Below are 14,285 nucleotides of genomic sequence, written 5' to 3'. Positions count from 1 at the left end.
ATATGTAGTCACACACGGATTCATATACCCACACACATTTCTGTGTGGATAGACAGTGACTACTTAAAATGCATTTTCCTTTGAAAAATGATAGGGAACCAATATAGCACAGGTTATGTTGGTTTGCATTACTGTTTTTGCAAAATTTGAATATCAAGGAAACTAATTTTTTATCTCTAATAATTACTTAGACATAATTTCCAAATTATTCACTTTTGATTTTTGGTTTTCAGTTTCATCATAGATTCAAGCCTGTCCACCCGAACAGAAAAGGCAAGACCTTTGAAGGTAAACCCCAGGTCTGATATTTACTAATAGGAACTTGGGGAAGCTATTTAACCTTTCTAAATTTCTTTTTTTTCAAGTTTTAAAGAACATAAAACAAACAACTAAACAATCTATCTGGCATGTTATTGTGAAGATTAAATGAGACAAAATATAGGCAAGAGATAGTCGGTAAGGATTAGTTCCCAGCCGTCTACCCTTGATGGTAATTCTTTGCTTTCTTTTTTTTTTTTTTAAGCCAACTGTGCAGATTGCAGGATTTAGTTCCCTGACCAGGGATTGAACCCGGGCCCTTGGCAGTGAAAGTGCAGAGTCTTAACCACTGGACTGCCGAGGAATTCCCTTTGCTTTTATTTTTGCAACTATGTTCTTTTGAAAAATGTTAGTTCATTGGGGGAAAGACCAAAGTCTGGCTAAAGAGCTCCCAGACTTACACATTTATGTGTATGCTATCATTTTAAAAAATTTGTCCTCATGAATGTAAGTTCCTAGAATGTTCATGATGTTTCACTTTAACTCAAATTTATAATCTTGGTCCATGTCCTTCTCAAAGTCACTGATAACTGAATCCAATATAGACATCAAATATTATTTTATTACCATACCCACTCTAGAGAAATGATCTACTGTTATTAAAAGATGAGTAAAAGGTAGACATTATTTCTACCGTGGTCATTTTATAGCAATTTGAAACTCAGGGTCACCAAAGAATTTATGAAGGTTCCTCTAAACCTATTTACATTCTATCATATTCTACTGCTACAATTACATCTGGAGATAACAGTTTTCAAGACCTGAATTTCTATGATATAAAAATGAATAATGAGAAAGCAAATATTAATTAATAGTAATAAAGCAATTATTTCATTGATTTGCAATTACATATGCACTTATTTTTATAAAAAATTATAGGATTCAATTCAGAAAACCGTGCTCTAAATTCACATCCATTTCTCATACAAGGGGCTTACAAAACCTGATTCACTGTAAAATCTCTGAAGTAAATAAAGACAAGCTATACTGACTTAACATTTCTTTAAGAAATCTGGCAAGATTTCTTGCTAGTTTAGTTTCATGCAATTTTATATACTCCAGTTGAGTTTTTTCTAACCTACATGGCCCTAAAAGATTTGGTGGGGTAAGGTGGGGTGTAGCTTCTTTGTTTCAAGCATCTTCCACATGTGATGGGATAAGTCTGGGGCACTACTCACCGCTGACATGATGAGCTCTCCTCCTAGGTTCTGGATCTCAGCTTTAACTTGACTGCAGATTTTCAGCTGGTGAGAGTAGAATTTAATCTGTTCCAGGTAGGCCAACAAGTCCTGTTTGCATGATGGATCTGGGCACTTAACATGCATGAGATAAAAATGGAAATAGCAAAACAAAGAGTAAGTAGATCAGAGCAATTAAATATTGAGATTGCAAGTATCTTATAAGGCACTGACTTTATTTGCATTGAGTCCCATTTCTCCGACCAAGCCCATGTAGATTCTGATATGCTTCCACCATAGAAGAGTTTCTTCATGTTCCAACCTTAACTACTTTAGCATAGACAGAATAAGTAGTAAAGGAATTTCCAAACATGAAAAGGTACATGAAATAATTGCCTTTAATTTATGATAAGGTTAGAAGCCTTAGATTTCATTTTTAGGTAAATTTGAAGAAGTATTTAAAATGCAATTATTCCCTTCATCTAAAGTTGCTATTAGAATACTCCTCGAGACCCATAGTTCTGCATTGTCTGTCCTTTGTTATTTATATGGGTATTAAAAACATCTGCAACAAAACATATATTATGCTCTATTACTTTCAGCATTTAATGTTTTTAGCTATTACTGACAAAAGAAATCATATCCACCTTAGCTAACAGCTGTGGATCTACCTGGAGCCAAGAAAGAGGCAGCATACATGTTTTAGAGATGTATTAACTTTCTTTACGAAAAACAGTCTCCTACATTATGTTAGCTTCTGTAAGGAATTTCCTGGAGTAGAGCTTTGTGCTTAATCATAACACGATAAATATCTGTGGTCAGTGTTTAATGTTTGTGTTCTTTCTCTTATACAATTAGAATAGATTTTTTAAAATCCCCGATAACTTAATTTCACTTTAAAAACATTCATAAGGATATGGAAATATGAACTGTAACTTATATGCAAAGATATTCACTGCAGCCTTACTTACAATAGCAAAATTTAGAAATAAATATTCTATAATAGTGAAAAGATTAAATAAGGATACATATCTATATAATGTGATATTATACAGTCTCAAAAATTAATATTTTCAGGGCTTCCCTGGTGGCGCAGTGGTTGAGAATCTGCCTGCCAATGCAGGGGACATGGGTTCGAGCCCTGGTCTGGGAAGATCCCACATGCCGCGGAGCAACTAGGCCCGTGAGCCACAATTACTGAGCCTGCGCATCTGGAGCCTGTGCTCCGCAACAAGAGAGGCCGTGATAGTGAGAGGCCCGCGCACCGCGATGAAGAGTGGCCCCCGCCTGCTGCAACTAGAGAAAGCCCTCGCACAGAAACGAAGACCCAACACAGCCAAAAATAAATAAATAAATAAATAAATAAATAAAATTAAAAATAATAATAATATTTTCAAAGGAAAATGTTTTTGGAAGGTAAAAAAACACAACATTTAAAATTTCACATACTATCTCAATCAAAGTATGTAAAAAATATGTGTTTATGTTTGTGTTTAAAACATAGCGGGAAATAAGTATGTGAAAATGGTAAATAAACATGATATAATCAGTATTTTTCACTCTCTTCATATTTTACATATCTTAATATATATTACTTACATTATATTATTTCTATAGTAATAAAAATGTTATTATTTAAAAAGCTTTAATTCTAATAGCCAAAAATGAAAACTGAAAAGTCGGATGAAAGACCGGAAAGTATTCCATGCATTTCTGCTTTTACATAGTAGTTAATAAGCTGGAGTGTTGTTGAAAAATTCCTGAGAATCTTATTCCCTTTTATATTTGCTAAATAGACTAATCTACATAGCTCCAGAATGTGTGAACAAGATGAGAACATGTGACTTTTGAGTAAAATTTAGTCAACAAAGGTAGCAAAGATATAAATTCTTCTGCAGAAATATTATCAACCTGCTAGATAGGCATGGACAGATGACATGACACATGATAACCAGCCAGAGAGACAATCAGATAAGATGATAGAGAGACCTTGATATTAAGGGCGTTTCTCAAATTTTTAACACAGAAGAAAGGATACTCCCACAAGTCTCATCAGGAGGATTAAACTGTAACTAAGTAAGAAGAAAGAGAAGGAGAGGAAGGAAAAAAAAAGGAGAGAGAGAGAGAGAGAGAGAAGGGAAGGGGGGGAGGAGGAAGAAGAAGCAAAAAACAAGTAAAGGAAGGCATTTCTCCAATTTACACATGAGAAATGAGAAGTTTAGAAAGCATAATAATTTTCCCAGGATTGAAGAGCTTATGCTAGAGCCAGTATTTGAATCCATATCTACTTGCTTTTAAATCCATTTTATTTTCAATCGCTGAACTTAGGAGAATTTGGAGTGAATTTTTTTTTAAATCACAGATTACCGTGGGTTGCATAGTTTCAAGGAAAAAGAGAATTTATGGGAACACTATGTCTATTTTGAAGTGAAGATTGCTCAGATTTTTTTAAAGACAAAAATTAGCTATCTAGAATTACCTATAATGATGACAGGCAAGTCATCTCATTGTTTTACCACAACAGGAAGTTGATCTTTATTAGGTACTTCTTATGTGTCAGGCACTGTGCAATGTCCTTTACATGCATAATTCTAAGTTAGTATTCATAGTGCCATTTTACTGAGATCTAATTAGTGTCATTTTGCATATTTGCAAGCTAAGTTTTGGATAGAATTTATGATTTGTGTAAAGATTTGAATTGAGTTTTCTCTGTTTCATTCACTGCACAATGATCTCTTCTATATGACATTCATTCAAAACATTGCTTTGTCTATCCTGAGTAATGAATGGTCTTATCTACTGTTTGTTCTTATGGATGGACTCAATGATAATCTTTGACACATACAGTGTTCTATCTGTCATATACTCTTCTAGGTGCTTTACCTATATTAACTCTTTTAATAATCACACAACTTCATGAGGCAAGTTCTATGCCTCCTTCTCTATGCCTCAGTTTCCTCCTTAACAAAGGAGGAAACTGAGGCATAGATAAGTTAATTGACTTGCCCAACTGAGACATAGTAAAGCTGGTATTCAGACTCACATGATCTGGCTCCAATCCCTATCTCTAAGGTCTAGGAACAATATCAGTCTTCCTCCCAGTTTTATCTTATATATAAACAGTAAATTGCCACTCTGATTTGTAAATTGGTTGCTTAAATTGACACTCTTATCTGTATATTGTAGGTAGGATTAGTGTGAATTTGTTCCTTAAAGACCAGCACCACTATATAACTTCTGAAAAAATCAAACTTGCAAATTAATAATTAGATTGTTAACTGATAACCAATGTTGCAATCACCTAAGTTTAAGCAAAACATGCAGTCTCTCTCAAGACACTTTCAAGGCCATGCTAGAAGAGTCTAGAATTGTGTTAAGCAAAGAATGAGTCAAATGAGTAGAAAATTTGAAGTTGAACTTTTGAAATTAAAAGTTACTTGACCCAGATTTACCCTTCATTCCCAGAATTGATGAAAATGTTGGTTACACCTAAAGATGGTAGTTTTATAAGTGAAGTATGAAAAACATACTGATTGGGAAATACCATACTCTAAGACTTGTTAAAGCCTTCTTTTCTATTGACATTTGGAAAGTCTTTCTGAGTCTCTTTTAGCTGCCCAGAAGCAGAACCAGGAGAATGAATCATTCCCACTTTAAGAATGCTCTTCTACTATTTGCCAAACCTCCGTTATTAAAATCAAATTATGTTTTCCTCACCTTTTATATTTTTACATAAAGCTAATTGAAAAAGTTTGGGACCTAGATTTCTACTGGGTGGGCCAAAAAAGTGCCTTCGGTTTTTTAAGTAAAAAATAAAAGACACATTTTTCATTTTCACCAAGAACTTTATGGAACAACGTATTCACCCTTTTGTTCCACTACCTTCTGCCATTTTTCAGGCACCTTCATAATTCTGTCTTCCAAAAACTTTTTTATCTTTTTGAGCAAAGAACCGTTCCAGGTACCTTTTACAGTCTTCCAGGGAATTGGAATTTTTTCCATTAAGAGAATTTTGTAAAGACCACAATAAATGGAAATCCGAAGGTGCCATGTCTGGTGAATATGGCGGATGAATCAGAACTTCCCAGCCAAGCTGTAACTGTTTTTGCCTGGTCATCAAAGAAACATGTGGTCTTGTGTTATCCTGATGGCAGATTATGCATTTTCTGTTGACTAACTGAACGCTTTTTGTCCAGTGCCACTTTCAGTTGGTCTAATTGGGAGCAGTACTTGCTGGAATTAATCATTGGGTTTTCTGGAAGGAGCTCATAAGAGAGCAGTGGTCCCCAACCTTTTTGGCACCAGGGACCAGTTTCATGGAAGACAATTTTTCCACGGATGGTGGGGTGGGGGGGATGGTTCAGGTGGTAATGTGAGCGATGGGGAGCGATGGAGAGCGGCAGATGAAGCTTCACTCGCTTGCCTGCTGCTCGCCTCCTGCTGTGCGGTCCGGTTCCTAACAGGCCGCAGACCGCTACTGGTCTGCAGCCTGGGGGTTGGGGACCCCTGTAATAGAGGACTCCCTTCCAATCCCACCATATATACAACATCACCTTCTTTGGATGAAGACTGGCCTTTGGTGTGGTTGGTGGTGGTTCATTTCACTTGCCCCACGATCTCTTCTGTTCCACATTATTGTACAGTATCCACTTTTCATCGCCTGTCACAATTTGTTTTAAAAATGGAATGTTTTCATTACATTTCAGTAGAGAACTGCACGCAGAAATATGGTCAAGAAGGTTTTTTTCGCTTAACTTATGTGGAACCCAAACATCAAAGCGATTCACATAACCAAACTGGTGCAAATTATTGTCAACACTTGATTTGGATATTTTGAGTATGTTGACTATCTCCCAAGTGGTATAACGTTGATTGTTCTCAGTTATTGTTTTGATTTAACTTCAACTCTACCCGACCGTGCAGCATCGTCCAGAGAGAAATCTCCAGCACAAAACTTCGCAAACCACTTTTGACGCGTTCAGTCAGTCACAGCACCTTCTCCATAAACTGCACAAATCTTTTTGTGCGTTTCAGTTGGGTTTTTACCTTTCTTGAAATAGTAAAGCATAATATGCTGAAAATGTTGCTTTTTTTCTTCCATATTCAATATTAAAATGGCTACACAAAAATTCACCACTTTTTATAAGTCTTTTTTTTTAAATGCATACTGATATGACAGCTGTCACCTATGATCTAACAAAATTGTTTCGAATGAAATTAAAGACTACTAAGTGCTACTAGAGCCATCTTAAGGAAAAAACCTTTCGGCCCACCCAATAGAACATTCGTGTCCTTTACTTTTTAAAAAATAAAATTTGCACAAAAAAACTTTTAAAGGAATACTGCTAGGGACTTTTAGTCAAATCAAGTGGTAGAATATCATAAAACATTTTGGTTATTATTTCCCAGTTTATTAAGATAGGAGATGTTAACCAGGACACCTGGTTAGCTTTTTAATGCATGGATTTTCTTTTTTTTAATTTAAGTTTTATAACCACCAGGACACTCACTACAGACAAGCAGATGGCATGTCAGCCTAAGTGGTTTTGTCACATTAAACCGGCTTTCACTCTTCTAGTAAGGTGCTTCATACCAATACAGAATACGTCATTTAGTAATGAGAGGAAAAGTGAAGAACATTTATTACCTTTCAGTTTGAATTTTAAGGGTAAATTAGCAAAGTGAATACTTTTAAAGACCTTTATTCCATAAGTTTAGCTATTTTTTTTGCTCATAATGGAGTTTAAACTTTATTTAAGACACAGTTAAAATGACTTTTGCAATTACAGACAACAAATTCTGCTAAGCTGGCAAAGTTTGTTAAGAGAAAGTTATTAGGTGTCATTGTGAATTTCTAGAGTAGAAATTTCAAGCAATCAGTGATAGCAGGAGCACTCTGTGTCCATGACCTTTCCCTTCCCACAGGGCTCATTTCTCCACCTATACTCCAGCCCAGAGGCTGTCTCATTTCACCTTCCTCAGGGTCACAGATCATCCATGATCCCATCTTTTTCTGTACTTTTAATGTCTTTTTCTATCCTTGAATCTATCAACATAAAGTCCCTCAAACCAAAATCCCTCCCTCAACCCTGTAATCCCATCTTTCTCTCCTCTTGTTCAGGAACGTGCTTTCTAAAAATTTTCAATGCCACCCCTACTGGTGTTCTGTGTTTTCATTCTTGGGCATCTTTTCACTCTTACCCTCTTCTTGGATAATAGCATCAATATATGCTGCTCGGGCTTCATCGATCACTTACAAAATAAACATGACTAAATCTCTATCATCCCACCCAGTCTTCAGAAAATCCATATACATATTGTATTGCCCCAGCTCATCTCACTGTCTTATCAACATTTCACACTCAACACATATAACCCTCCACTGTCTCATACTCCATCTTGCCTATTATAAAACCATTTTTCCTGTTCTATTAACTATCTCAATAAAGAGTGCTTCCTCCCTCTCTCCCATCTATTAAATTTGGTCAGTCATTTATTTGAGATGATTCTACATCCAGAAATCTCAGCATACTTTGAACGTTTTCCTTCTTTGTTATGCCTATCATTGCTGCTCTTTAGCAAACTAAGGTTTACTAAGACACAAAAGAGAAGGGTATCTATGGAAGCATGGTAAAAATACAGTGGGACTCTTTTATGATGTCGTGATGGAGGACGACATTGATTCATATGGTCTAGAGTGGACCTGCTGACTTGTGAGAGTTATATTTGGGAAATTATAGTTTGGTATTTTTCAGTGCATAAATGTTGTTTTACCAGAAATTATATATGTTGTTCAAATTTTGTCACATCTCCTTATTTAGACTAAAATGGTCTTTTTTTAAAAAATGTATTTATTTAATTTATTTAATTTATTTTTGGCTGTGCAGGGTCTTCATTGCTGTGCGCAGGCTTTCTCTAGTTGTGGCGAGTGGGGGCTACTCTTTGTTGCAGTGAGCGTGCTTCTTATTGCGGTGGCTTCTCTTGTTGTGGAGCATGGGCTCTAGGCACGCGGGCTTCGGTAGTTGTGGCATGCAGGCTCAGTAGTTGTGGCACTCGCGCCCTAGAGCACAGGCTCAGTAGCTGTGGTGCACAGGCTTAGTTGCTCCATGGCACGTGGGATCTTCCTGGACGAGGGCTCGAACCCATGTCCCCTGCATTGGCAGGCGGATTCTTAACCACTGCGCCACCGGGGATGTCCCTAAAATGGTCTTTTTTTAAAAAGTATTTATTTATTTTGGTTGTACCGGGTCTTAGTTGCAGCGTGAGGTCTCTTAGTTGTGCACGCAGACTCTTAGTTGCGGCATGAAGACTCTTAGTTGCAGCATGCATGCGGATCTAGTTCCCTGACCAGGGATCAAAGCTGGGCCCCCTGCATTGGGAGCATGGAGTCTTACCCACTGGACCACCAGGGAAGTCCCTAAAATAGTTCTGAATTTAAGAACTGCTTCAAATTCATTTTTAGTTTCAACTTGGTTTGGACATACAATCATTGAGAGACTGCTATCAGTGACATATCCTTTGAACACTAATGCAAATTAAAGACAAAGATATTTTCCATCTTCATCAAAGCTCCTTTCCTTTAGTAGGTATAAAGTTCTGGCCCAACCTACTTTTCTGCTTTATGCTGACTTCCATGAGAAATTCTCAGAAGGACTGACTTCCCTAGGTATTAGATTAAAACTCAAAACACATCATCTCCCTCCCTGAAACCTGAAACTTGTCAACTGAAGAGTTACTTGGATTGAAATAAACTTATACAAATGTTTTACCCTGTATAAAGAATATGGATATGGAAAGGATGGTGGAAAGGTAATTCAGACAAATTTTGATTATTTGGAATTTTTGGTTAAAGTCAGCCAGCCACCTGTAAGGAGAAACTTTCCTCATCTTTCCTCTTCCCCTCTTACACCAAATAGCCCCTTCTTCCTAGACCCTAAAACACCTTATTCTGGGTACCTAGGGCTATAGTTTTGCATACATGAAATAAAACTGAATATATAATCACCCTCAAAGCATTTAAGATATTGTTTCAATGGGAAAATGACAAAGACCCAATAAAAAAGAAAAATAGTAAAGCAGCATGCCTTTTAACAGGAAACTCTTACTTCAAGGATGCAAACAGATAAAATATTTTCAGTATTTTATCTATTCCTATTTAATTTGAGAACCTGCTGTGCATTCATTTTTGTAAAGTAGGGGTTCATTAATCTGGATAACAAATCTAGGTATCAAATTCTCTGTTCAAAATAAATTTCAGACGAATAATTGTGTCAAAGTACAAATATTGTCACAAGATGCATCTAGAAGTTATATTCTTAAGAGACATGTTAGAATGATATAATTAATGCTTTATAAGCTTCTTTTTAGTGTAGTTTTATTACATTTTTTTTTTTTTACTCATAACATCAGCAGGAAACAATACAAATCAGGCTAGCCACCAACAATATTTTGTCAAAATATCAATATAAATTACACTTGGAGATTGTTTTGTTCATAGTTGAGTGCATTGTGTATGATTTGCCTTGTAATTCTTTATCTTGTTTTTTAAATGTCATCTTTCTTAAATTAGTTTTGGCTTTCAATGTATTTAACACTGAAAATTCATTTTAATTGTGTCCTGTTATGGTTAGGTGGGAGGACCCAGTCAACAATCTGGATATCTTTGCTTTGGAAAATTTACAGTGAAGGAGTATTAGGATTCAGACACAACACTCAGGGGTTAGAAAGTCCAATTTTGTCCTCTTCTTGCACAAAACACTTTAGCAGATGTTAATTTTATTTTGTTTCCTATTCACCTCTTTTCTATTTGGGGTAGGTTGCTTCTGTGACTAATTGAGATCTTTCAGTGTATTATTCCTACCTTGTGAGGTATTTTCCAGTTCATCTAATTTAGAATACCTGCTAACATGATGATTTACCGTGAAGAGTCAAAGAATAGAAAGAGATGTGTACCAAGAGTCTGAAATCCTAAATTTGTAAGAAGCATACTTCTCCAACTTGTCATTCTCTTTATTCGTGAGGAAAATGTTTAAGAATTGTGATAACTAACAACATCCTGACCTTCAGGAATATACTGGCTAATGGAGACAGGATTTGTACCAGAGTTCTATAGGACTTAAACAACATGGTCTTGGATGGCATATGAAATCTACCACACCATCTCAAGGTAATTCTAAACCCAAGAGATGTTGAGTGATTGGGACAAGTAAGCTTACATTATGCTTCTGTATGTTACAACAGAAGACTTTCATTCATCTCTTCCTAGCTACCTAATGGTAATGCCAGAGTAGTAAATTGTATGTAGTTATATACGATAAACATATGTTCAAGAAAGCAAGACAGGGAAGAAGGGTTAAAAAAAAAAATCCAGGAAGGCAGAATTAGAAGTCTCAATTTGATTTCATTTCATTCTCTCTACATATGAACTTTGACTCTGAAACTTTATAGAATGAAATTAAATTGGCCAACTATATATATATTTCACAAATCCATGTTGGATAGAATTGAAAATTGATTGATGTTTGATCTTCTGACACTCTAGCCAAAAGCACACTGGAAAGCATAAAAATTATTAAAAGTTTTTTGAGCTATTAGATTGTTCAAAATTAAAAGCAACCAATGTTCTGGCAGAGTTTTTTCATAATATACATTGACACTGTAAAAATTGCCTTGCTTATTTACATTATTCAATTGTATTCCACAACCAATTTCAGTAATTATTTTTGTCTAAATTTTTTATGTTAATCTATCAAAAAGTATCCGAAGCACAATCATAGAGAATCTTCCCAGATAATCACTATAATAAGTGATTCCATTCTGATTCTTCAGAACCGTATTTATTCAGATGAAAATTAAATATATCATTTGAAACTACTTCACTATATAAAATGGAAAAGGCCAAAGAGAGTCATCCATAATTCTTCATTAGTCAGGGACTGTTTCTTTAAGCTTCTTTTAAAATGTCAAAATTATATGGAAGTGAGACAATACTTTTGCTTTCTTCCATGCAATGTGAATAATGTTAAAAACAATAGCATAATTTAATACAGCTTTGTTATAGAAGTACCTACTGCAAGGTGACCTAATCCAATTAAAGAAGAATATCAGTCAAGAAGAAAAGGACAACTTCAAAGTGACACAATTATTTGGACTTTGAAAACTGTGCATTCTAAAATAAACAAGTACACTGCTAGGAATCATTAAGTATTTAAAAAGTTATTAGAACACATAAATCTGTTTAATGTATTATGGTTTCATTTATCCTACTACTATTTTGTCTCATAAAAGTGAATGCAATAAAATTCTAAAACACAGAAAATCATGGGCAGATTTGGGCTTCAGTCATTTATTCATAATAGATTTTGAATTATATTAGAACAGAGTTTGTTTTTAACTGTAAATGCTGGATACTAAAGAGATGAATAAAATGCTTAAAGTAGCAAGAACTTGAAAAAATATATATGACCATATATGTGAATATATATATCTATTCAAGAATGTTTTGAAATATTTGTCTCTGTTATTATTTTTCCTTGTTTATTTCTCTTCCCTTAGATCCAAAAATGTAATATCTAATAAGAGAAAGTTCCTCAGGTTCCAAGAAAAAGAGGATAAAAAGATAAAATAATAATAAGTAGCCTAATAAAGTTTCTCTTAAAGTATATGCACAAAAAAGATATGAAGTAGTTTCAGATTCAAAAAGACAAGTGTTTTTTTTCCCCAAAGATAGATAAATATGTATTATGGAGTTGAATAATGTAAAACCTGCAAAGGAATACTATATCTCCGTTTGAAATAGTAATTGAATATCTCAGTACATTAACTAAAGAAACTGATAGATTTCTCAATTAAAGTTAAGCAAAAGGTAACTCTAATAAAGTAGCTGCTGTTTAGAAAACTGGAATAGGGACATGAGAAATCTAAAGAAAGGAAACCAAGCATTTAGAGCATCTATAAGGATTAAATACTTCCTACATTTTATATCTTCACTTCAGTATTCCAGTATTCTACTAATTACTATTTGTCTCACAGTTTTACATAGAATGCCAGACATATTGTTTACACAGAAAACCTAACATACTTTTGAAAAGCACTAATTTTGAAGAGCAAAAATAAGAAATCTGAGATATTAAGAAAAAGAATACTAACATTGGGTATTACAGCCAATTAAAATAATTTGAGTATATCTGAAACTCAAAAAGCTGATATTTAGAATAATTTGAATATATTTGAAGCTCAAAAATCTTAAAAATAATCCAGCCCTAAATAATAATAATAATGATAATAGTAGTAATAATAAAGCACCAAGAAATAATCTTCCTCAGAATAAATTTTCCACTACTTGTGTGTTAATTATGCAAAAAATTTTTTAAATAATTCAATAATAATTTAGGAAAAAACAATCCAACAGAGTAAAAATTCAACTTTGTTTTAAACAATGTCAAATGACAGAGAGCAATTACCATGAACTTTCATCACATCCATTTGTAAAGAACTCACCTGGTTGGCAATCTGCCGAGCAAGGACGTCCATCCTTGATCCTGATTCTGATATCATTTTAGCTGCATAGATCACATCAGTTGTATGCTTCAGTGGTCCTTTTCCCCTTAAAATAAAAGAATACATGTTTGTTGCAGTGGTTCATGCTAAGATACAAACACATACACACAAGATTTGTACCCCAAAGTATAAGCCATTGGTTTTACATACTTCAGTTTTAAACAGGCCATGATTAGATTCCAGTATTAAATGAAAAATTAAAAAAAAAAAAAGAAGGCCTATTTTGTTAAGATTCAGGATATTTTGCCAAGAAGATGGACTCCATTTGGTCTTCATTCCCATGTATTTTGTACAATAAACCTTAGCCCAGAGATACTTTTGGTGGATGTAGACCCCTGAAGGCAAAGGTATTTTCTTCATTCTGGGTGGAAACATGAGATTTTGGACATTTTATATGTTCAACAGTGTACTTTGATTAGCAGGGATGCTGTTAATCCTCCTATTTTTAATCTTTTTTTTTTTTTTTTTTTACAGTCTTTTGGTTAACTGTACTTTATTTTTATCACATTACCTCTCCTCCACAATTATTTCATAGTAATATCAGAGTAGTTGAGTATGAATCTGGAGTCACACTATCTTGGACTATTTCCCCAAACAGACTGCTTCTTACCATTTGTGTAAGTCAAACAAGATAGATACCCACTTTATGCCCCAGTTTCCCAGTGATAGGAAATAGGAGCACCCACCACATGGAGTCATTCTAGGGACTGCATGATCTAATTTCCACAAAGTGCTCACAACATTGTTTTAAACAAAGTAAGCATTCAATAAGTTGTTATTTTTGTGCTTGTTATTTTAAGATAATTTTGGTTTCTAATGCCATGGAATAAAAGTTAGGTTTATTTAGGGATTTGCAATGTAGTTAAGAAAGAAGTACACTTCTTACATAGTTGGAGTGGGATAAGATAAGGAGATATTTTTCTGTCTTCTCATTCCTCAAAAATAAATGAATAACTGACCTGAATGAATATAAATGTTCCATCCACCTAAAACTGCTCCTCTCCTTATTCCTTTATGTCCACTTCCTAACCCTCTACTGAGTATCGACACACTGGCTATTCCAATTATGTGGTTTCTGTTCCTTGTTCCTAGCAGAGAATAGGACCCTGAAGAAATCACCCACTAATGCAATTGTTTTGATGCTTTGCCGGGAGTAAGAAGAGTGAGGAAGGTGGGAAGAAGGAATAAGCCAGTCAGGGTGAGGAAAGGGAGATTGTGAGAGGCCAAAAT

The 14,285-nt window shown here is 34.7% G+C and overlaps 1 protein-coding gene across 1 annotated transcript in view; it reads right to left on the bottom strand.

Annotated features, from left to right (window-relative positions):
* Positions 1-14,285, bottom strand: part of CTNNA3 (catenin alpha 3) — a 1,728,069-nt gene that overhangs the window by 51,026 nt on the left and 1,662,758 nt on the right. The window contains exons 17-18 of the mRNA XM_061197871.1: positions 12,996-13,101; positions 1,497-1,631 (exon numbers count right to left, since the gene is read on the bottom strand). Coding sequence (XP_061053854.1) covers positions 1,497-1,631; positions 12,996-13,101 — 241 coding nt within the window. The remainder of the gene's footprint in view (positions 1-1,496; positions 1,632-12,995; positions 13,102-14,285) is intronic.

The sequence above is a fragment of the Eubalaena glacialis genome, chromosome 1, assembly GCF_028564815.1.
Source record: "Eubalaena glacialis isolate mEubGla1 chromosome 1, mEubGla1.1.hap2.+ XY, whole genome shotgun sequence".
NCBI classification, from domain to species: domain Eukaryota; kingdom Metazoa; phylum Chordata; class Mammalia; order Artiodactyla; family Balaenidae; genus Eubalaena; species Eubalaena glacialis.
The sequence above is the reverse complement of the archived record's forward strand: the minus strand, read 5'-3'. Positions and strand labels throughout refer to the sequence as shown.